This window comes from Anas platyrhynchos, chromosome 9, assembly GCF_047663525.1.
Source record: "Anas platyrhynchos isolate ZD024472 breed Pekin duck chromosome 9, IASCAAS_PekinDuck_T2T, whole genome shotgun sequence".
NCBI classification, from domain to species: domain Eukaryota; kingdom Metazoa; phylum Chordata; class Aves; order Anseriformes; family Anatidae; genus Anas; species Anas platyrhynchos.
The window spans coordinates 11,927,934-11,947,852 of record NC_092595.1 but is presented as its reverse complement, the minus strand read 5'-3'; the positions used below and the strand labels follow the sequence as shown (position 1 = coordinate 11,947,852).

The following is a 19,919-nucleotide window of genomic DNA, read 5'->3' as shown; positions in this document are numbered from 1 at the left end:
CACCTAGCTTGCCGCATGCTGCTCACTTCCCTGTTTTCCCAGTGGGCACACAGGGCCCCCAGCTCCTCTAAAGGACATACGGTGTGCAAGAGGTGTGCTGACATTTCACATCCATCACATGCCCACTTTAATATACCCTGTTGCAGTAAGGCAACCATCCCAGCCATCTCTGGGATCAGTGTTTTAGTTAGATCAGGAGTGCACTTCTGGAGCAAATCTCTGAATTGCACTCACGTGCTGCTGTGTGGTTTGTGTCACAGAGTGATCTGAGGCTGTGCAAACTTGGCTCCTTTCAGATGCAGACAAACTGAAGGGTGCCCCCCAGGACAGCCTCTAATGTGCCCAATGCTTATGCTATGGGACTAGGTGGCAGATGAGCAACTGAACCCATCCTGAAACATGCACAGGGCGATATGTTGGGTCCTCGCCACCAGCACTTTTACTCTACCCATTTGGTCCTGCATTGTAAACACAGAGCCTGTAAACTTAAATGAAATGTTCACAGAGCTGACGGCAAACCCTAGATCTCACTGAGAGTGTGCTGCAGTAAGGAGCTACAAATAGGAGATAACCAATTTTTAATACTGGATTGCTTTGTTGATGTGTTTTGGGTCATATAATTTAAAGACAGTTGCAGAGTCTTCTATATATTAGTAACACAGTAAAACGATCTCCTGCTTTACCGTGCATTGTGCCAAATAGAGTTGCTGTATTATATTACTCTCTCTAGAGTGACTATATTATCTTAGATTGGAAGTTGCAGTCATTAGTTGGCTTCTGAACAGGATCAGATGCCAAAGCTAATCCGAGTTCTCTAGCAAAGTGTGCAACAGAGTGAAAAATTTCACTATAGCCACTGCTACAAAATCCCTAATGATACACTTCCATCTGTCTGATTCCTGGGAAGCAAAGAGTCGGGTACAATGGGTCACTTGGCTGCCTGCACTGAACAGTCAGATCTAAGCTGTGCCATAGTTTGGGTCCATTCAAAATGTTTGTGCATTGTCCACAAGTTAATTCACATCAAAATGAAAGTAACAGAAAAAATAATAATAATAACTCAGGCTGTCAGCATGTACGTATCACGGAAATCCATTCAAGGTATAAATAGGCCTGGTCTTCTCTGTAAAGTTGTTCTGGGCTGTGGGATTTGTCAGCTCTTTCAGGCTAAGCAGAGATACCGTGGTCAATCTGTGGATGGGAATTCTATCACAGCAGAGTTGGCTGATTTTCTGACTTCCCAGGAAATAGATGAACAAAGGGCTGTCTGCGTTTCATGCCAAACACTTTCTTTCTCGTCTCATTCTCTCTCTCCCAAAAATGTTCTGAGGAGCTGGAGTCTCATTCATTCCTCGGGCTGAATATGTTTCTATTGTATGCAGCCAGAGACAGGCTTTTCATACACAATGAGCAACCTAAAGAATTTTAGATGAGGCGGTAGCCCAAAGCGTCTGGCTCAAGGACACAGAGTCTGGAGGACTCAGGAGCAGCCGAGGAGTCTGCTGTCAGAACTTGAAGTCCAGTGCCTCAGTTACAGGATAGATGCTCGCCAGCAAACTTCCTCCACTGGCTGTAAATGATGCTCAGGACCAGCAGAAATGAACCTGCAGCCCCTCTTCACAATCTGCCTTCGTAGCATGTATCCACCTTCACTGGTGCTCTGGATGATGAGCAGAGGGATTTGAAGCGTTGGGCACGTGGTTTGCTTGGCTGCAGCCAGAGCAGCCTCAGCAGAGACAGGGCAGAGACCTTAGGGTAATCCTGACAGGTTTTAGGGAAGCACTGTTTACTCTTTTTTTTTTTTCCTTTTTTCTGGCTTGGTTATCAGAAACCATGCGGAGGTGTAGGCTTTGAGGCAGAGATCTTGGTGGGTTCCCTTCGGCCCTCCTGGTGGGCAGCAGAGCTGGCCTCCTCCCAAGAACACACCACGAACCTTTCCTTTTCTCTGCGTAGGCGCTGCGGCAGCTGTAACGAGGGGGAGGCAAAAGCCACATGAATATTCACACTTCATAACATTTCTTCTTGGCTGGGAGATCCAGCCTGTCCAACACCAGCTCACCCCAACCTCAGCTGATGCTTCAGACCGCGGGGCCTGTGGTTAATTGGCCGGTTGTAGCCACCCTGTCAGGAAGCTGTCAAAATATTCATAATCTAGCACCTCTCGTTTTCAGGATGGAAGTTTTAGCGGCAAAGAAATTGAATTTCCAGCCCTGGTTGTGACAGCTCTGAAATTGGTTTAATGCAGGAGAGATCTTCCCAGCACTGGAGCAGACGGGGAGCGTGTCGGTGCGCTGTGTTTCCACCCGGCCTCGCGGTTGGAGTGTAGGAGCCAAAGCCAGGAGGCTATCTCGGTGTGTCACCAGCTTACACTTGTCATAGGCCTGGCGAGCTCCTCGGCAAGTCTCTTATCTGCTGCCCATGTGACATGTTACTCCAAAATGTGAACTGCACAGAAAATTGGGCTAGAACCTTTGTTTTTTTTCTTCAGACCTGTGCTTGGTGCCCGGCTGTGCCATAGGGGCGAGGGCAGGCTGGGCTCTGTCAGTGTGCTGAAGCGCCGTCCACAGGAGACTGTCTTACAAGGCCGGGGGCTTGCCTGTGGTCCCGTTCTCCCCGACGTTGTTATAGCTGTATTACTTCATTTATACAAGAAAGAGAGGACCTTTGCCTAAGAAAATGAACTGGAACCCAGGGGAAATAAGTTTCTCCGCTAGCTCTGCCACCTCTGGTTTTACAGAGCACTCAGCAAACTGCCTGGTCTTTCGGTGCTCGGGATCTCTGCACAAAAAATGTAGGAAATAAATGGGCTTCCCTTCCTCTTGTTATGGCAAGGGTGTTTTTATTAAATGCCCAAAGTGCTCCTGCTGTGGTTTGAGCCTCTGAGGATAATTTAAATATCAATAACAATATGATAAATCTAATACTTACTGCTAGTTTTCCAATCAGAGGTTCCTTTTGTATATCAGAACAAAATGGTGTCATGTTTAAAAATACGTAATCATTATTTTAGTTTATATATTGTTGTTATTACTGTCAACAGAAATAAACACAGCAATATTGCAAAAGTGACCAAAGGCCACAAGTCAATTCATTGTGCCCTGCACTCAGGCTGAAATGAATGCCCAGAAACTCTCTGTGGCCCTATGGAGAGATGACGGGTCCAAAGCAGCCCATCTGGCCATGCTTCTGGGGTTCTTACATTATTGTTTTTCTTCATGGTTATTTCAGGCTTTAGCAGATGAGGCAGTGTGATGCTAATTTAGGAAATCTGTTTTTCTTGTATGCAACTAACATATCTTCATCTTGTCCCATCTTGTCTCATGATCATTATCTCTGAATGCAAAGATGTATTTCTGGGTACTGCTTCGGAGGAAGCAGAGCCAATAGCAGCGTTACCAATTCCAGACACTTTGTTAGGAAAACAGAATGTACAGAAGACAATAGATAATGTGGGATTCCTAGATTATAAATGATCCTGGGGTTTCACCAGATCTCCAAGCTGCCAGGAGTGCAATACCAGAGACAGTGCTGTCAGAAAACCCCTCTGGTAGGAAGCAGTTGCTTTTCTAGAAGAGTGGTGCTGGGCTGGATGGGCCAGGTGCCATGTCAATGAGCCATTTATGCTGTGATCACTGCTCCAGTTCTTACCAGCTCCACATTTTGAAAGACTTCACAATTCCACCTTGAAATGAGATCCAAAATTTAAAAAAATATTCAGTTAAAATCTAAATATGCCTAATGTTTTGAAAAGAAAGGATGAAATTTATTCCGTCCAACCATGAATTGAATTTTGGGGTCCATCAATAACAAAAAGTGGAACAACAGACAAAATATGTGACTTTTCTGTCTGTCCCCCATCTGCGAGTTGCTCAGCGTGCAGCCTTTCCTGGGTAACTGCACACGGAGCTGCTCTGTGCTTGGTACCCAGGTCTGCCTCCCGGAGCCTGTGTTCTCCCCCAGCCTACTCAGGCTCTCCGGGGAGGCATGGAAGCGAGCAGCCCAGCTTGAAGAGCCGTCCCGAGCTATGTTCTTGTCAGCACTCATTAAACTGAAAGCTGTGTTCCTATCAGGCTTGCATGAGCAGCTGCCAAAGGCCAGTGCAGTGAATCCAGGCATTTTTAACTTTATAAAGTGCTTAGAAGAAATGCGTCTGTGTGGTGAGCAGGCCAAGAGCTGAAAGCAGAAGAACACAATCCTGAGGTACAGTGGGATGGACGGGTCCGAGTTTGGATCTCAAAAATTCAGAGGGTTCATCTGCTTCATAGCCGGACGCTAGACCATGGCACGTGTGGATCCATACAAGCTCATTTCAGTTTAGGCAACCAGCTAGCTGGAGCAGAACGGAGCTCGGCATCTCTTGCAGACCCTCAGTGGGTTTTGGTCAATCCCCAGCCACGTGCCCAGGCAGATGTCCATGCTGCTCTGCTGCAGGGTTACCACGGACACATCCCCGTGAGCTGCAATCACACCTTTGTCTCCATTCCTTTGCCAAGGAATGCTGGGGCAGTTCCTGAGACTTAGCAGACCTGCACTCCACCACAGGCTTTGCTGTTTTATAACGAAGCCAACACACCAAGTATGTACCCTGGGCACAGACAGTTCCTGCAAAAGTGAGAGCAAATAGCCTCATCGTTACATTTTCCAGGGGCGGTAAGTTGGATTGCGAGTTAATGCTGCTTCCCGGCTCGCTGGGGACTGGACCTGCCACGGATGGTGATTTATTTGAAAATGTGTTCCCTCCAACCCACAGATGGCTCAGGCAGAGTCAAAATACTCGGAGATAACCATATTGTCTCATCAAGTGAGTCTGTGCTCTGCAGCAGGGCTGTGCGCTCCCATGTAGCAGCTTGTTATTTTAAAACATATCTGCTCTCTCCTACTTGTAAAAGGCCACCAGGAAGACTTGTCACCAATCTCTCATGGAGCTAGAAGGGGGAGGAAAAGTGGAGTGTGAACAGTAGAATATCACCTGCCATCTGGACAAAGATGTGATGAGATGTACAGTTTGGATGCAGTTTTGCGGTTCTTGATCACGTGCCAGGAGAGCTCAGCTACAATTATTTCCAAGCATTTCCAGACAGATGCAGCCCTGGGCCATGGAGGAAGCTACCCTGAGCAGGAGGACACTGAGCTCAGCCAGCGGGCTCTACGCAGGGCGTCAGTGCCCGGGGGGTGCTGCTGTGGGCTGCAGGGGGCTTAGCCTGTGCACGGGACCTACATAGCGAAAGCCCTGTCCTAGGAACCAGGCCAGCAACAAACGCTTTAGGATGAGGTTTGTGGGCACTTACATTTTCTTCTGGCAGCCCACAGGTCTCTGAGAAGCCACTGTCTTTATCCACACAGATCTATGGGCATCAGTACTGATGGTGAACTTCTCAGTGCTGTTGGCATCGAAGGGATGCAGATTAAACCCTGCTCTGGTTGCTGACAGCTGTCATCATATTTATGATTCCCTTTTAACTAGGAGCTCCTTAATACGTTTTAATTGACTTGCTGAACTCTTACCTGTTACCACTACCACCAGTAAATACCCCGAGCCTCATTCTCTGGGAGGGAGCTGCTGCCGTGCCAGGGGCTCTGGTGCCGTTCGCTGCTTTTATCCCATCAGAAGATCCGGCTCAGTAATTGTGCAGAACATAAAAGAGAAACCCGTAAGTGCTGTAAACAAAGAAAAACTGTTACTCTGGGAGTATGTTAGTTAGATATTTCAACGCTCATAATGAACATCCCTTCCCTAAACTGTGGCACAAACTACTTGCAGAATAGGCTTTTTCTTTTATTGCCGCTCGTTTCAGTGACTAAATTTATTAAGTCATTAGGTTTGCGTGTGGATGTGTATATTTGCTGTTCTCCTTTGGGTTATAATAAAAGGACATCTTCAGGAAAAAAAAATATATATATATATATAAAAAGATCTTTATTTATTTATTTGGCAATTTTGAGGATGTTTGTAGGGAAATGACAGGCCATACAAACAAGTGGCTCAGTCCTGGGGGATGCTGAGAGCGCAGCTGGGTTTGGGTACGACAGCCAGTGACAGCCTTCCTGCTGCCTGTCACCATTCCTGCCATGCTCTGGGGACAGCAGGGCTTTGCTGCTCGGGGCTTGGCCCAAACAAAGCAAGGGGCAAGTGCATACCGGGGGGCCCTGCATGCACTCCCAGCTGAGGATGCTCAGGGTGCCGGCAGAGGCGATGCCCCCAGCCTGGTATGGGCAGGGGTCAGCACTTTGCTTGCTTGGAGCAGCTCCAGGGCTGTGACTCCATTGGACTGGCATTTTTTTAAAGGAGCAAAGATGTCCAAGGGTGGCTGAGCATCCCTGGAATGCCCTGTGCCTCCTGAAGCATCGTGTCCAAGGGTCTGACAGCAATGTTTCTCCACCGGTGTCTTGTGGAGCTTCTCCGTCTTCACAGACATGCAAAGGAGAGTCCAATCGAGCTTGTTTTGCTCAAAGCTGAGCTGGGATAGACTTACCAGACCACAGCAGGTGAAAGCTGAGTTAGATTAGAAAAAGTCTGTCCATCACAGATCCCCCAGCCCATGTCAGGACTGGGGACAGAGGCAGCTCCTGACACCTCCCCGAAGGACCAGGGCTCACGACGAAGGGCTCACGTGATACAGAAGATGGCTCAGGCCTGGAAATCCCAACCACATTTCCATATACAAATGGCAGGAGAAACTACAGGGATCGAGGAAAATTAAACATCTTGCTTTTCTAAAATAGAAATAGCTTTTGGGGCAAACCGTGGTACCTTACACCCTCCCTGAGCAGGTCTGACGCACTGAAAAAAAAAAAAAAAAAAACAACAAAATGCCAGTTACATCCATTTGGCTCCCTTCTTCGATTCAAAATGCCATTGAATGTAGTCTCTGATTTTCTGTGTGATAGCTGCCATTTGACTTTGTTTTTTTCCTAAACTGTGCCATTTCCGATTTCCAATAAAACCGGAGTTGGCACAGAGCAGCCCCGTGTTTGTTTCTGAAAGCAAATCTCATTACTGTGCCGTACCGGAACGGCCTTTTGTTCAAGGGGTTGTGTTGAGATACTGAAAACAAGTTGGAGGCAGATGCTAATCATTTGGCATGTAAATGGCTAACATCTCTTCTACAAGTATTTCACACAAGTTTTTAGTTTAACAATTAAAAAAAAAATCTGCTTTTTCAAATCATTTTCAGTAACGTCTAGAGACATTTAACAAAACACCTCAAGCACTAAATCCATGTAGTGAACAAATAAATGTATTTATTTTCTTTCTATCCAAAGATAATTTAGTCAAAAAAATACATATTTGGCAAGAAGATAAAACAGACAAATGTATTTATTTTTTCTCCAAATCACAACCCCACTCTTTGATGAGGAGAACTGACGGCTTTCCTGAGTGAGCCGGGTTCAGGATGGTGCTGCCAAGGGTTGAAGAGCGCTGTGGAGCTGGTACAGGAAACAGAGGCACGATTTATTTCTGTGTTTAAAGACTGCAAAAGGCTGATGATTAAAAGATGAAGCCATCTGTACCTGGTCATGTTATTTCTATCAAGTAGGGAGTTGGGAAAATAATTGAGTGGGGTTTGCAATCAGCCTGTTTGGAAAGGTCCCTGCGCCAAGCGAGAGAGCGAAGTGGGTGCTGCTGACCCCAGGGCTCATCACAGCATTAATTGTGGAGGAGGATGTCCTTATGGCTTGTCAGAGGCATGTGGGGGACACAGCCTGAGGGTCCTTCTGCTGTTTTTACCCACCCTGTGTCTGTGTGATGCTGAGAAAATATTGCATTGCGGGTCTTCCCATCTAGCACATTTCATCAACACTGAGATTAGTTTAAAACACAAAACAACCAGCAGAGATTTGGCTAATAACTCAGTGGTTTTCCACAAACACCTTCAGGTGTCTCTGATTTCAGCCCGTGCAGCAGTTGCTGCTAGGAATTTGGTTAGCGTGCAGCCTGATCTGCCCACCTGCGCTCTGCTCTTCCTTCCCAGTTCTCAGCACAAGACAACTGGCAGCGTGTCCCACCTGGCCTGGCATCATTGCCACAACTAATTTTGACAGCAAAGCTTGTAGAGAGGCTCTGCCATTAATATCCCAATAGCCTTCTGTTATGAAACGCCACAAAGCAAGAGACATGGGCAGGAACCAAGTGATGTGACAGCTGGGCCTGGTAAGCTTGGAAGGCTTGACATGGGCCACCAAGAAGATATTGAAGAAAACCAGAAGGGTTTTCATGGTAAATAGGTTTAGAGGACACACCAAATATCCCCAGTGCTTGGAAGAGTGCTCCGTGTCCTGCGTGTCTGTCTCCTCTCTTGTCTGTGACCTGCTTTTCCATCGCCATCCCCTTGGGTTTTGTGTCAGGTCCTCACGCGGCAGTTGCTGTGCCGAAGATTTCTGGAGCCTGCACAGAGCCCGGGGACTGCTGGTTTGGCAGTAGGAGGAATTGTGCTGGGGGACAGTGGGAACGAGTTGTTGCTACTGGTGTGGTACATGTAATAAGAAAGATAATAATAGTGCGTAAAAAGGCATTATTTTACTAGAACATAGCTGTCAAATCTATGGGTTTTCTAAAGCTGCCTAATTTAGAGAGCTGGAAAGCTTTTGGTGGTGGTGCCGTGGTTAGTGTCCGGAGCTGTCTGTCAGGTGAATTGGGGGGGACGAGGAACTGACCAGGGAACTCACAGAAACAGGTGGACAGGTACTATTTTTGCTTTATTTTTTATATCTTCAATGAATTGATGGCTTTAAAGATACCCGCTTTAAAATAACATCATTATGCTGCTTGTTTTGGGCGAGTTTTGGTAGCCACCCCTCCCCGGAGAAAAACTTTTCAGACCTCCTAAGGGGAATTTTATTGAGACGTTTGTGTTGGTGGAGTACCCACGGCTTGGGAAAAGGGACTGAGGTGTCCACTCTGCTTGCAGAGATGCTCCCACCATGGGCTTTGCTGCTGGGCAGAGCAGGGAGGACTTGGGCTGCAAACTGCCTGAGGCACCTCTTCCGAGGCCAGGCGAAGCCTGGAGATAAGGAGTGGATTTGAGGAGTGCTCAAACACTGATCTTTGGGGAAGCTACTTCAAACACCACTTCCTAGTGCTCTAAGTCATCCAGTTCTCTCTCAACTTGCTTCACTCCCTCAGCCTAAAATATTTATTCCTCCAGCAAGGGAGGCTCTCAGGGATAGGACAAAATGACCCATTGGGCTGAAAGTGGTTTTATCCGTGTGGTGCTGATGGATGCAAGCTTCACGTGTGCAGCCCAGCTCTGTGCTTTCTGCTGTGCTTTATCTGCTGTGGTTTCAAGCCCTCCTGGCTGCGCAGGTCTGCTGCACACGGGATTTATTGTCGGACCAGCAGCACTTTATATAACCCCCGGGGCACGGGGGAATACACGCCTGAGGGTTGCTGAGTGTTCAAAATGTTCACTCTTCAAATGAGGTCTGCGGTAAATACGTGGCATTACTCCAGGTGCTTCGCTCAGACGTTGGTCATGGGTTTTCCATTAGGAAGGGTGCAGGAACCTGAGTGGTGAGGGGTTGGGAGCGCATCGCGTGCCTGTAGCAGCACCCGCCTGCATGCACGGGGCTCTGAGACGCCTTGTCTGGCTCCTGCAGGATGAGGTTTTGATTGATAAAACAGGTTTTTTCTTGAGAAATGCTTATTCATTGTAGTTTGAGGTTTTTTTCTTTCTCTTTTTTATTTTTTCTCAATAATATCATCGTTTTAAGGAACCCAATGGAAGCATTCGTTTGGACAGGAAGAATTTTCATTGAAGTCTGGGAAAAACACGTCTCAGACCAATAACTGTGTCTGACTGTGAAGGGCTGAGAGCCCATTGCCGGAGCCCCCTGGCCAGCCAGTTCTTTTAAAAGAGTCTTAATATTATTTCCCCGTTTTTAAAATCTGGAGAAGTTTGTGAGAGACGGCAAGTTTTCCTCCCTGGCCGGGCACAGCCACCCCCAAGCAGCAGGCTCAGGAGGCAGCTGGGACAGCCCCTGTGCTCTGCTCCTGGGCAGGTCAGAGACCAGTTCTCTGTATCTGAAGAAATCCTTCGATATGGAGTATGTTTGAAATGACTTCTCTGTTGGGCTTTGATTGTTATCGTTATTCTTTATCTTTATTGAAAGATGTGCGGGCGTTGTGCCATCATCTCCTCCTGCCCCTTTTGAAAATAACTAAGTTGGTTACTTGGTTTTGTTCTCCAAATCCACTTAAATGCCCCTGGTAAGCTGCTTTTTGCCCATAAGTATTTGAAGAAGCCTCAGTGTTTTAGACAATGACCATTGCACAATTTCTCATCCATCACAGGGAAGGTAAGAGCGAAGCTGGGGGTGGCACTAGGAGTAGCAGTGAGCAGCAGGGCTGTGTCTTTGCTTCTCAGCTCTCTTGTGTTTTTTGCTTACTATTTCAGCCGAAATCCCTTTTGATGAGGCCTGGGAGAATATACACACTTCACAATACCTCACACAAACGAGGGCATTGCTCTGACGGGGTTTGCGTGCTCACCAGGACACAAATTCCTGACTTTTCCTGCACATTTTTAAAGCCCATTCACTTTTGTTTTTTTTTTTTTTTTTTAAACCATAGCTCTGCCTTGTCAGGGAAATAAAGCCTTCCCTTTCAGTGGGGAGTGTTCTGGGTGAGGATTGTTGCTGGGAGCTGGTGTTGCTGATGCCTGTTGTTTTCTATTGTCAAGCTAACTGCAATGCGTGACCGCCATGTATCACTCAGCGATGCCTAATTTAGGAGATCAGTGATTAATTCTTGCCATTGCTTTTTCTTCTCTCTCTCCCTCTCTCTCTCTCTCGCTGCAGGATGTTTTCACACCAGAGTGCAAATTTAAAGAATCTGTCTTTGAAAACTACTACGTTATTTATTCTTCCACGCTGTACCGGCAGCAAGAATCCGGACGAGCGTGGTTCCTGGGACTCAATAAAGAAGGTCAAATTATGAAGGGAAACCGGGTGAAAAAAACCAAACCCTCATCACATTTTGTACCCAAACCCATTGAAGGTATGGAACCTCTCCCTCCATCGTTGTGGTGTGGAGGGTGGTTGAGTTTGCAGATGCAGATTTGGGGCTGTGTGGATGGGGGTGTTGGGGAGCAAGACCAGAAAGCAAGGGTGATGGCTGCAAAGTTTCAGAGGGGTGCTGGGCTGCACTGTTAGTGCTTCATCTGCTTTCTTTCCTATATAAATGAACTCCACACATCATCCCATAAAAGCTTCTCAGCTTTGGCTTGCTAAAGGATGAATTTAAAAATTCAGCCATATGAGAAGGTACTGGGAAGGGAAAGCAGCCCTTGGTCACTCCGAAGTTTCAAAGGAATCCAACTCAGCAGTGACCCTAATGTTGTGTTCTCTGTGAGGATTTTCTCAACTTTAATCGGTGGCCTTCCAGTTCTGTGTAGAGTCACGAGAGGTAGGATTTATCGCAGCTGATTTCAGAGTACAAGACGCTGTTTATGGTAACAGGACAGAAATGGGCCCTGCCAGCATAGTTGTGGATGTGCTTTATGCATCTAGTCTAAGATGGTTTCAACCTACAGGTGCTCATGTTTTTTCCTGTATGTAAAGACAGGCTAGTACGTCACAGGGGGTAGAGAAAACTTTATCATAGATGCCCAAAGTTGGATGAGATGCTCTCACACAACGTCTTCCTCACATCACGAGGCTTCAGTGGAAATAGTGGAGCTGATTTTTAGCCCTCCTGCTACTGCTGACTGTACGCTACTGAAGCGTGCCACAGGCTTGTGCCATGACCTTTTTTATAGGCTGGGAACTGGCAAATGGGGAGAAGTAGTGCGGTAAGCCTAGGCCTTAACAGGTATTAACTTGATTTTTGAAACAAGCAAACATCCTTTTCCTGTTGCTCGGAAATTCAAGAGAAATGGAGCTCAGCATTCACAGGGTATCTTTGTGCAGCCTTTGTGCAGAAGATGGAGGTGGTGGAAGAACAGAGAGTGGCACAAGCATGCTTTTCCTGGGCTGGTGCTCATTATTTTTTCTGCAGCTGGGAGCCGTTTCTTGTTTATTTGAGGCACCAGGGAGACTCACTCCCTAAGCCCACTTGGAGTTTTGCTGAGGAACAGGACCTGTTTCAGACATGAGGTTGGTCACCAGCTTCTCTTCCGTCTTCTTCTCTCCTGCCTTGGATGGGAGGAGAGGCTTCTGCAAGTGCTAGCTTTCCCAGCTGGGTTTCCAGCTCCTTCTGGTATTTCTTTGCTGCCTGGCTGGGTGTTGGCACCGATCAGTGGGTTCCTTTGAATCCAGATTTCTTTTTTGATGCAGCGTGCATCAGTCTGTTGAATGGCTCAATAGTTGTCTTCTGCATGCATTAAATTAGGCCGTTCCTGGGGCTCTCCGTGCAGGAAGACTTGCCATAATAGAGGTACTTGACCCGCAGCGGAGTTTTCATTGCAGCAAATGCCTCTCCGGCTTTCATTTTGAAAAACCCAGCCCAGCCCGAGAGCTTCCCTTTCCTGCAGTTGCCTCCTCCCACGCTCGCTTCAATCACAGCTGTCACATAACCTCCCGAGCGAGCGAGCGCTTTGGAAGTTGGCAGCCAAATTAAGGGCTCCTCCACCCCTTCCCTCCTCCACACGCTTTGCAGGCAGCCTCTGCGAGCGCTGCTGCATCAAAGAGCTGGCAGCCGCCCAAGCCGAGGCACGTGTCAGCTTCCCAAAGCATTCAGCTGTCTGGGGCTGTGACTCCAGCAGGAGGACTCTGTTCCCAAGCCCAAGATTCATTGTAGGTAGCAGAGGGTTGTGGGGAGGGCTGGAGTAAAGCTCAGCTCCACGTGACTCGGCGGTGCCGCATCCATCAAAGTCTCCGTGAGCAGAGCTTGCAAGCAGAGATGTTACAGAACGGGGGCAATTCCTTCCCTGCTTTAGCAGCATCTTTCTCTTTGACGTGACTTGAAGGAAGCATTTGAAGCGCTCCCCTGCTGTATGTGCACATCCCTTTTGCTGAGCGCTGTGGCGTGTCCCAGCGTGTGAGCTCTGCTGCTTATTCAGGCCAGCACTTCCCAGCCTGGACCCGCAGCACGCACCCGGGTTTGGGTTCGCATTAATACTGCAGCGTGGTGGCTGGCAGGGTAACGTGTGCCTGGGGATCGTGTCCCTTGGGAAGGAGAGGTGCGTGCACTGCCAGGAATCACTTCACCCACCACTCCAGTGGCAATTATCTCCGAGCTGAAACTTCCCAGTCGTTTTCCATGTGCAGAAAAAATATGCAGCAGCTCAGGGAAGGGAACGTTTGCAGGAAAAGGAAACAAGAAAGGCCGGAGTGCTCACAGAGCTCACTTGAAGCCTGTTGCTCCGTACTGCTTTCTGAATTCAGAGTCCTTCCCTCAGAATTGCAAATGGGCAATAAGCTAATAAATATAACTATGGAATATCCTCCCAGGTAACTTCTAAGGACCACATTTATGTATGTGCATATGTATGCAGCAGTACCTGTGTGTGTTACCTATCCCAGCCACAGCTTTATGCTGTGCTAATCCCACAGGTCGCTTTGTCTCCGGTGGATTATCAGGATGCTGGAGCTGCTCTGAGCAAAAGCGACTAGAAAGGTTTTTGTGCTTGGTTGGTAGGAGGGGTTGCTTTTGGTTTAGTGTAGGTAGGATTTGCTTGTTTGTTTTTGAGAGTCGCACCAAGCTTAATCAATATAAAAGCACAAAAAAACTTCCTAAGTAACAACAGGGGAAGCGTTAAGTTCCTCTCCCATCTGTGCACAGGCAAAGCCAAGGCAAACAGCCTGGCAGGCAGCAGTTAATGTACTGTGTGGGGCCACTTTTGGTTAAAAACACACATACGCAACACATTTCTTTTGATATTTTTATTTCTGATCACTGATCATTCGAGCTAAATGAGCCTTTAAAGTGCAGACATATAGATTGAACCAGACTGCACAAGAAATTAGCTTGAGTATAATTGTCACTTGGACACCAAGTAATCTTTTAAAGCAATTTCAATCTCTTTAAGTGTCTGTAGTGATTAGTGCTGGACAAACACTTTTATCCATGGTGCCTCTTGTTTATTTCCATACCTAAGCCCACCTCAAATAATGGGAGGCTTTTCCAGTCATTCGAGTAAGAATTTGATCGGATGCTTATTGTGGATGTGCTCTGCTGTTTTTATTTAATTTCCTTGAAGACATCACTTCCAGCCTGTTCTCTCAAAAGAGCTACGTGTCAGTTCATCTCTCACCTGGCCCAAAGCAGGATATACCTGGGGTGGCAAATCTGGCCACAGAAAGCAGAAGATGACTCGTACTCCCTCTGAGTCAGCAGAGCTGCCCCTAAATCCAAATTCACGGTGCCTCAGCCCTCGTGACTTGGACAGGTATCAGGAAGGTGACCTGGTAGTGACTAATCTGAGCCATCTACTGCCACTGATGGATATCCACACACAAGAAACAGCCGCCAGATCCTTCCTGGTGTGTTTTCTGCGGAGACAACATCCCAGTTCTGGTAAAGTGGAGTCTTCAGGTGTTGCAAAGAAGTGCAAGACACTGCTGAGGAGGAAGATGCTGTAGGCCTAATGAAAAGGCTTTAAAGAGATCACCTTAATCCACACAAAATCCTAGAAGCGCTTTTTTTTTTTTTTTTCTAATTAAAAAAAAGAAAAAACAGCACCACAACACTCACAGTCCTTGCTAAACACAGCTCCTCTTTTGGGTCTGCCTCTCAGGCAGACAGGCTGTGCTATGTTTTCTGTCCCACACTAGCTCATTTGTTCATCTATCAAACTCCTAATCATCTTATTAGAGGGCAAAGGCAATGTATTTTACCCACGCTTTTGCTTGGCTTTTTGTCATCCTGTGCCATGCTCCTTACCTGAACAAACCGACTCCATCTGGCAGCACCCCGCACGTTTAGCCGCTGGGGAGCCGTGAGCTCAAACGCCTCTGAAACGCATCAGCTGGGCCTGGGTTTGGAACACGGTAATTAGAGGCAGAAAACGAGGGTGCATAATCACCCGCTCCCTCCTGCCCCTAGCTGTTGCTCAGACAATTAATTCCCTCCACCAGAGCAGCAGCTAATGCGGCCGCCGTGGCCTCCTGCTGCTGCAGAGTGACACCCGGGGCGGTGGCAGCCACCGAGGGGAAGAGGCCGGGCTCCTGAGGATGCCACGGGGCCAGGCTGTGACCCCACAGGGCTGCCCACCCGCCTGCTGAATGGCAATGTGGAAAAATCAGCTCCTCCTAGCTCCCTAGGGCTTGGGTACCTCCCTAACGCAGCCAGCCCCTGACACCCAGGGAGACCACGCGGGGTGATTTCAGTTTCACCATGTGGGTGCTGCGCCAGTGCCAGGCTTGGGAAGCAGAAATGAGGCTGGGATCCTGTGCCAGATGCAGATGAGGGATTTGTGTGTTCCCGTGTGACAGGCAGCCCCTCTGTGCCTTGACCTTTGGGAAGGATGCTCCTCGCCTTCCCCTTCTCCCTTGCTTGTACCCGCAGCCCGCTTCCTGCTGAACTGCTTGCAGAATTATTTCTTGGGCATGCCAAAGGCAGGCACTGCTGGGCCTGGGGAGGCAGAGAACCGAGAGCTGCAAGCAGCAGCCGGGGGCATGGCCCCGCTCTCCCCCTGCCATTTACACCCGTGGCTGTGCCGCGGATCAGGCTCACGGCGCTTTCCAGTTACAGCATGAATATGGATGTGTTGATTAGAATCTGGGACATAGGAGCTGATTATCTGATTGAAGCTCCAAAGCATTAGCTTGGTTTCCAGACATTAAGGGCTGTATTTGGCTTGGTGTGTGGGTGTGGGTGGGTGGGAGAAGCAAGGCAAAGCAGGGAGGGGAGCCTTGTTCTAGCCTAATTGCTCATCCTGCCAGAGCTGCCTGGCGCTCTGCAGAGCCACAGCCCTCCCCGGTGTCCCGGCATGCCACCTGCCACGCTGCTGCTGCTTCACCTCGATGCAGGTGATGGGGCAGCGTGTCCCCACACACACAGGGACCCCAAACTCACCCGTCAGCGAGGGCTGGTGGTCCCAAACCACAAGGATTTAGTTGAAAGCTGGGAAAATCTGGGCACGCACGGCAGGCCATTTGCAAACATGCCCCCTCCCCGGTCGGTGCCGAACAGCTCCGCGTGAGTCACGCTCGAGCTTTCCCAGCACAGGGAGTAACAAACTGCAGGCCAAGAGCTCGTGTTGCACAACGTGTCACCCTGGCCTCAAAGCCCTGCAGGCACCCGTCCGCATGCATCCCCTCCTGGGGCCGTACGCACACCGGGCTGCTGCCATGCACACGGGTTTGCAGCCACCGTGGAGCAGAGGCTGCAGCTCAGCGTGTGTGCAGAAGCCTTTTGAGACTGTCCAGGCAATATTTGGTAGGTGAGGCCGTACAAATGTTGCATACCCTCATACCATAGGGGTAGCTAAATGCTGACAACACGCCGGTCCCGTGCTGCTGTGGATTTCCTGGCGTGGCCTGTTGGCACAGCCTGTCTTGTGCTGAGGCTTTGACAGCGCTGGCTGGAAAGCACAGTGTGAGCAGCCTCCAGCCAGGCCCCTTGTCAGCACTTGTATCACCTTCTAGACTGGAAGATAAATATTGAATTCCTGCCTTATTTGCTTGCTAGGTACAGGGTTTCTTTATTTTTCTGTTGCACGTGTTGTTTACTTCTGCAGCCTGATTTGTGGGCCAGTGTAGATGCAAAATCCCAAACTGGCTTGAATTTCTCTGTGATTCTTTGGGCATTTGGGGGAACTGGGACTGGGAAGACAAGTTCCATTCAAGAAACTGCCTGGGGGAAAGCTCACCCAGGTGCCTCAAGCTCCAGCCTGGGACCAGAGAGGTCAGGGTGAAGCCGACACTGGACTCAAGGCACAACTTTGTGTGTGGGACAGCTCTGGAGCAACACTAGCACAAAAACCCAGCCCCCTTGGGCAAGCATCACATCACAGCCCAAGGTCAGGCTCAGAAGGGATGTTCAGCCTTAGTGTCATCAAAAAACCATACCACTTGGGCTAAGAAACCACAAGGGAACACGAGCACAGGTTTTTCTCAGTCGTTAACTTTTTCCCCATTGTTCTTTAAGCTCTTACTGTCCAGTGCTAGGCCACCAGAGCAGCAGTTCGGGCAGCCGTAAGGTCAGCGCTTTGCACAACAGGAAAGTCACTGCCACAGGGTTGGCAAGGGACACGCGCCAAGGTGTGTGGGACAGCTCAGCAGCCGAAAGGGGACATGAGCTCACTTCTGTCCTGCTGGCAGGCTGCTGACAGGCTCCACGCCGTCCCTGCAGCACTCAGACCGCGCGGTCCCACCGGGCAGCTGACGGCGGTGCTGGCATTGCTCATTCTGGCCCCGACACATGGGCTGAGTTGTTCGTGTTCTCCTTTTTCTTGTTTTCGTCAAATAATGATGCTGCAATAACAGTTTGCAGCGCAGCCCCTGCCTCCCAGGCTTGTTGGGAGGCCCAGCTAGCGCTTAAACTGCTTTGAAAGCTTTGTGTTAAAGATCCTCTATGGGAAAAGCCGTATTTTTTCACTGCTCATATATTCAGTGCAATATCCCGCCTATTAATACACAGTTGACTGCACTTTATCTCTGTCCTGTATTGTTGCACACTGCTATAACTGTTTATCTAGCTAGGAGTAAAATGCAGAGCAATAATGTCATTTGCAGCCTGCCTCTAATTGCCAGGATTTATTTGCAAATCGGGGGAGGTTATAAATATAAACGCTTACATCTCTTTACTATATGTGGCATATTTGTTTCATTTCTTCAGATAATTTTTGAAATTTTGTTCTTGTTGATTACCCGGAACCAAAGCCTGATGGGCTCTGTCCCCGTGTTCGAGCTCCGGGCAGTTGTTTGTGCTGTGACAGCATTACAAAATGAAGGAGGAGGCAATCAGTTCTTTCATTCCCAATTTTTGCAAAGATCCAGACGTGAGATTTAAAGTCTGGACCCATCTCAAGTTCTCCACTCCAAAGTGCCTGCCCTTGAAACGCCTCGGTATTTGCAATGAGCTCATCAGAGCTGCTCCTCTCGGTGTGAGCACCTGCCCCTGGCCTGGCACAGCGCTCGTGGCATGAGGACAGCCACTAGGACATAGTCCTAGCGGTGAGCTAGACAAATGCTTGATGCTGCACAGGGCACGGGGATGTGCCACTGCTTGGGCAGATGCTGCCTAGGCTCCAGCAGGTTCGTGTTTGGAGGCATGCGTCTGGAGAGAAGGTGCCCTCCAGCCACTGCGTTCTCAGGCACTGCCAGGTGACCGTGCAGAGCTGGGATGGTTCCTGGCTTGCCGTCACTGAACTCATCCCCACGTGTCTGCTCACAGCGTTTGCCTTGGCTGACTGTTGATTTAGAGAGATAAAAATAACAAGTGCTGAGAGCAAACCCTGGGTCTTGGCTGAAGGCACCAAAATGGGCTTCAGTCACCACTTCCACATCCAGAGCTTAACACCCAGGAAACCCAGATGGCCCAGATGAAGGTGGGATTTTGATTCAAGACACCAATTATGTTGTGTTGGAGATTAAGGACAGGGCACCAGGTAATTCTTGGACCTGCCATTAAATGGTATTAGCATCCTGAGATGCTGGCTGATGCTGGGAACTGGAATGTTTATTTTATGTATGTGAATGTAATACTAAAAATCAGTAAAGCACATGAAACCTAGAAAGATTTAACTGTGAGAAAGCAGAAATCCCTTCTTTCTGTCTGTGCCATTGGAAGGATCCAGATAAGGAGGGATGATCTGGCGTGGCAGCAAAGGCAGGTAACAGGTCTTGCTTGAGAACAGGATCTACTGCTGGGTCACGGGGGTTTTTCTAAGTCTGTGTGTGTTTGTATTGGGTTGAAAATTTCAGTTCCACATACAAAGAACTAATTCATTCTGATCAGTGACATTTGTGACTTCAGGCTGTTAACGGTTGTCTTTTCTGTTTGCAGTGTGCATGTACAGAGAGCCATCGCTGCATGAAATTGGAGAAAAACAAGGACGCTCTAGAAAAAGTTCAGGGACACCAACCATGAATGGAGGCAAAGTTGTTAACCAAGACTCGACATAGCTGACAAACACCCTCCCTACCTCCAGCTCCTCCCCTCCCACCCACCTTCCCACCCCACCTGGCGAAACCACACTGAGACGACGACAGCTGAGCAAGGCAGGACCTACCGGTAGTGGCTAGGAGTCCGAACTCAAGAAGCTTTCTTTGTGTAGGACGAGGAAACCGAACCCCAGATCTTGCCTGTTGCAACGTTTTAAACAAAACAAAACGAAAAACACACACACACACAAAAAAAAAAAAGTGAAGAAAAAATGTTTTAAATCAGGACTCCATTAACATTTTCAAAAGCAAACTGTTTGCTCTGTGATCAAAGGGGGAAAAAAAAATCTCATCTCTGCATAATATTAATAATAACAACTAATAAATATAATAATAATAATAAAGATGTTACCTTTAAAAATAAAACAAAGCTTTTGGAAAATTGAACTTAGCATATGATGTGCAAGAAACACACACCAGGGCGGTGCTTTCTGTCTTATCCTTTCACCTCACGTTCACACCACTGCCGTTGCCATTCCCGTTTCCCTGGGGATGGATGGGATTTTTCACACAGCAGGAACGGTAGGGATGGATTATGGCTATGCTCGCTCTGCTATCAATAAAACATGGCCTGCCCGAATTAAGAGTCTGACAGTTACAGGCAACAACCTAGCAGCTCTGCATTCAGCCTTTTCCACCGACATTCAAGCACTGTGCAGTTATTTGTTGCTCGTGTCACTATGCGAGTACATTTGACCCACGTCTGCCCTTTTATGCCTTTTTATCATAATTATTTATATTTATAGGCTTGTTTTACTGTATTAGTTGCCAGGGGAGTTTCAGAAATGGGTTTTTCAGGTTTTGCAGGATGAAATGATCACATTTATTAGGGGCGAGTTAGAGCAAAGGGGAAGGAGGGATGGAGTGAGCAG

At 48.2% G+C, this 19,919-nt stretch overlaps 1 protein-coding gene across 9 annotated transcripts in view; it reads left to right on the top strand.

Moving 5' to 3' along the window:
• Window positions 1-19,434, top strand: part of FGF12 (fibroblast growth factor 12) — a 230,317-nt gene extending 210,883 nt beyond the window's left edge. For all 9 annotated transcript variants that reach the window (XM_038183601.2, XM_027463966.3, XM_027463964.3 and 6 more), the window contains 2 exons: window positions 10,798-10,996; window positions 18,890-19,434. In XM_038183601.2, coding sequence (XP_038039529.1) covers window positions 10,798-10,996; window positions 18,890-19,008 — 318 coding nt within the window. In that variant the 3' untranslated portion in view covers window positions 19,009-19,434. The remainder of the gene's footprint in view (window positions 1-10,797; window positions 10,997-18,889) is intronic.
• The last annotated feature ends 485 nt before the right edge of the window (window positions 19,435-19,919 follow it).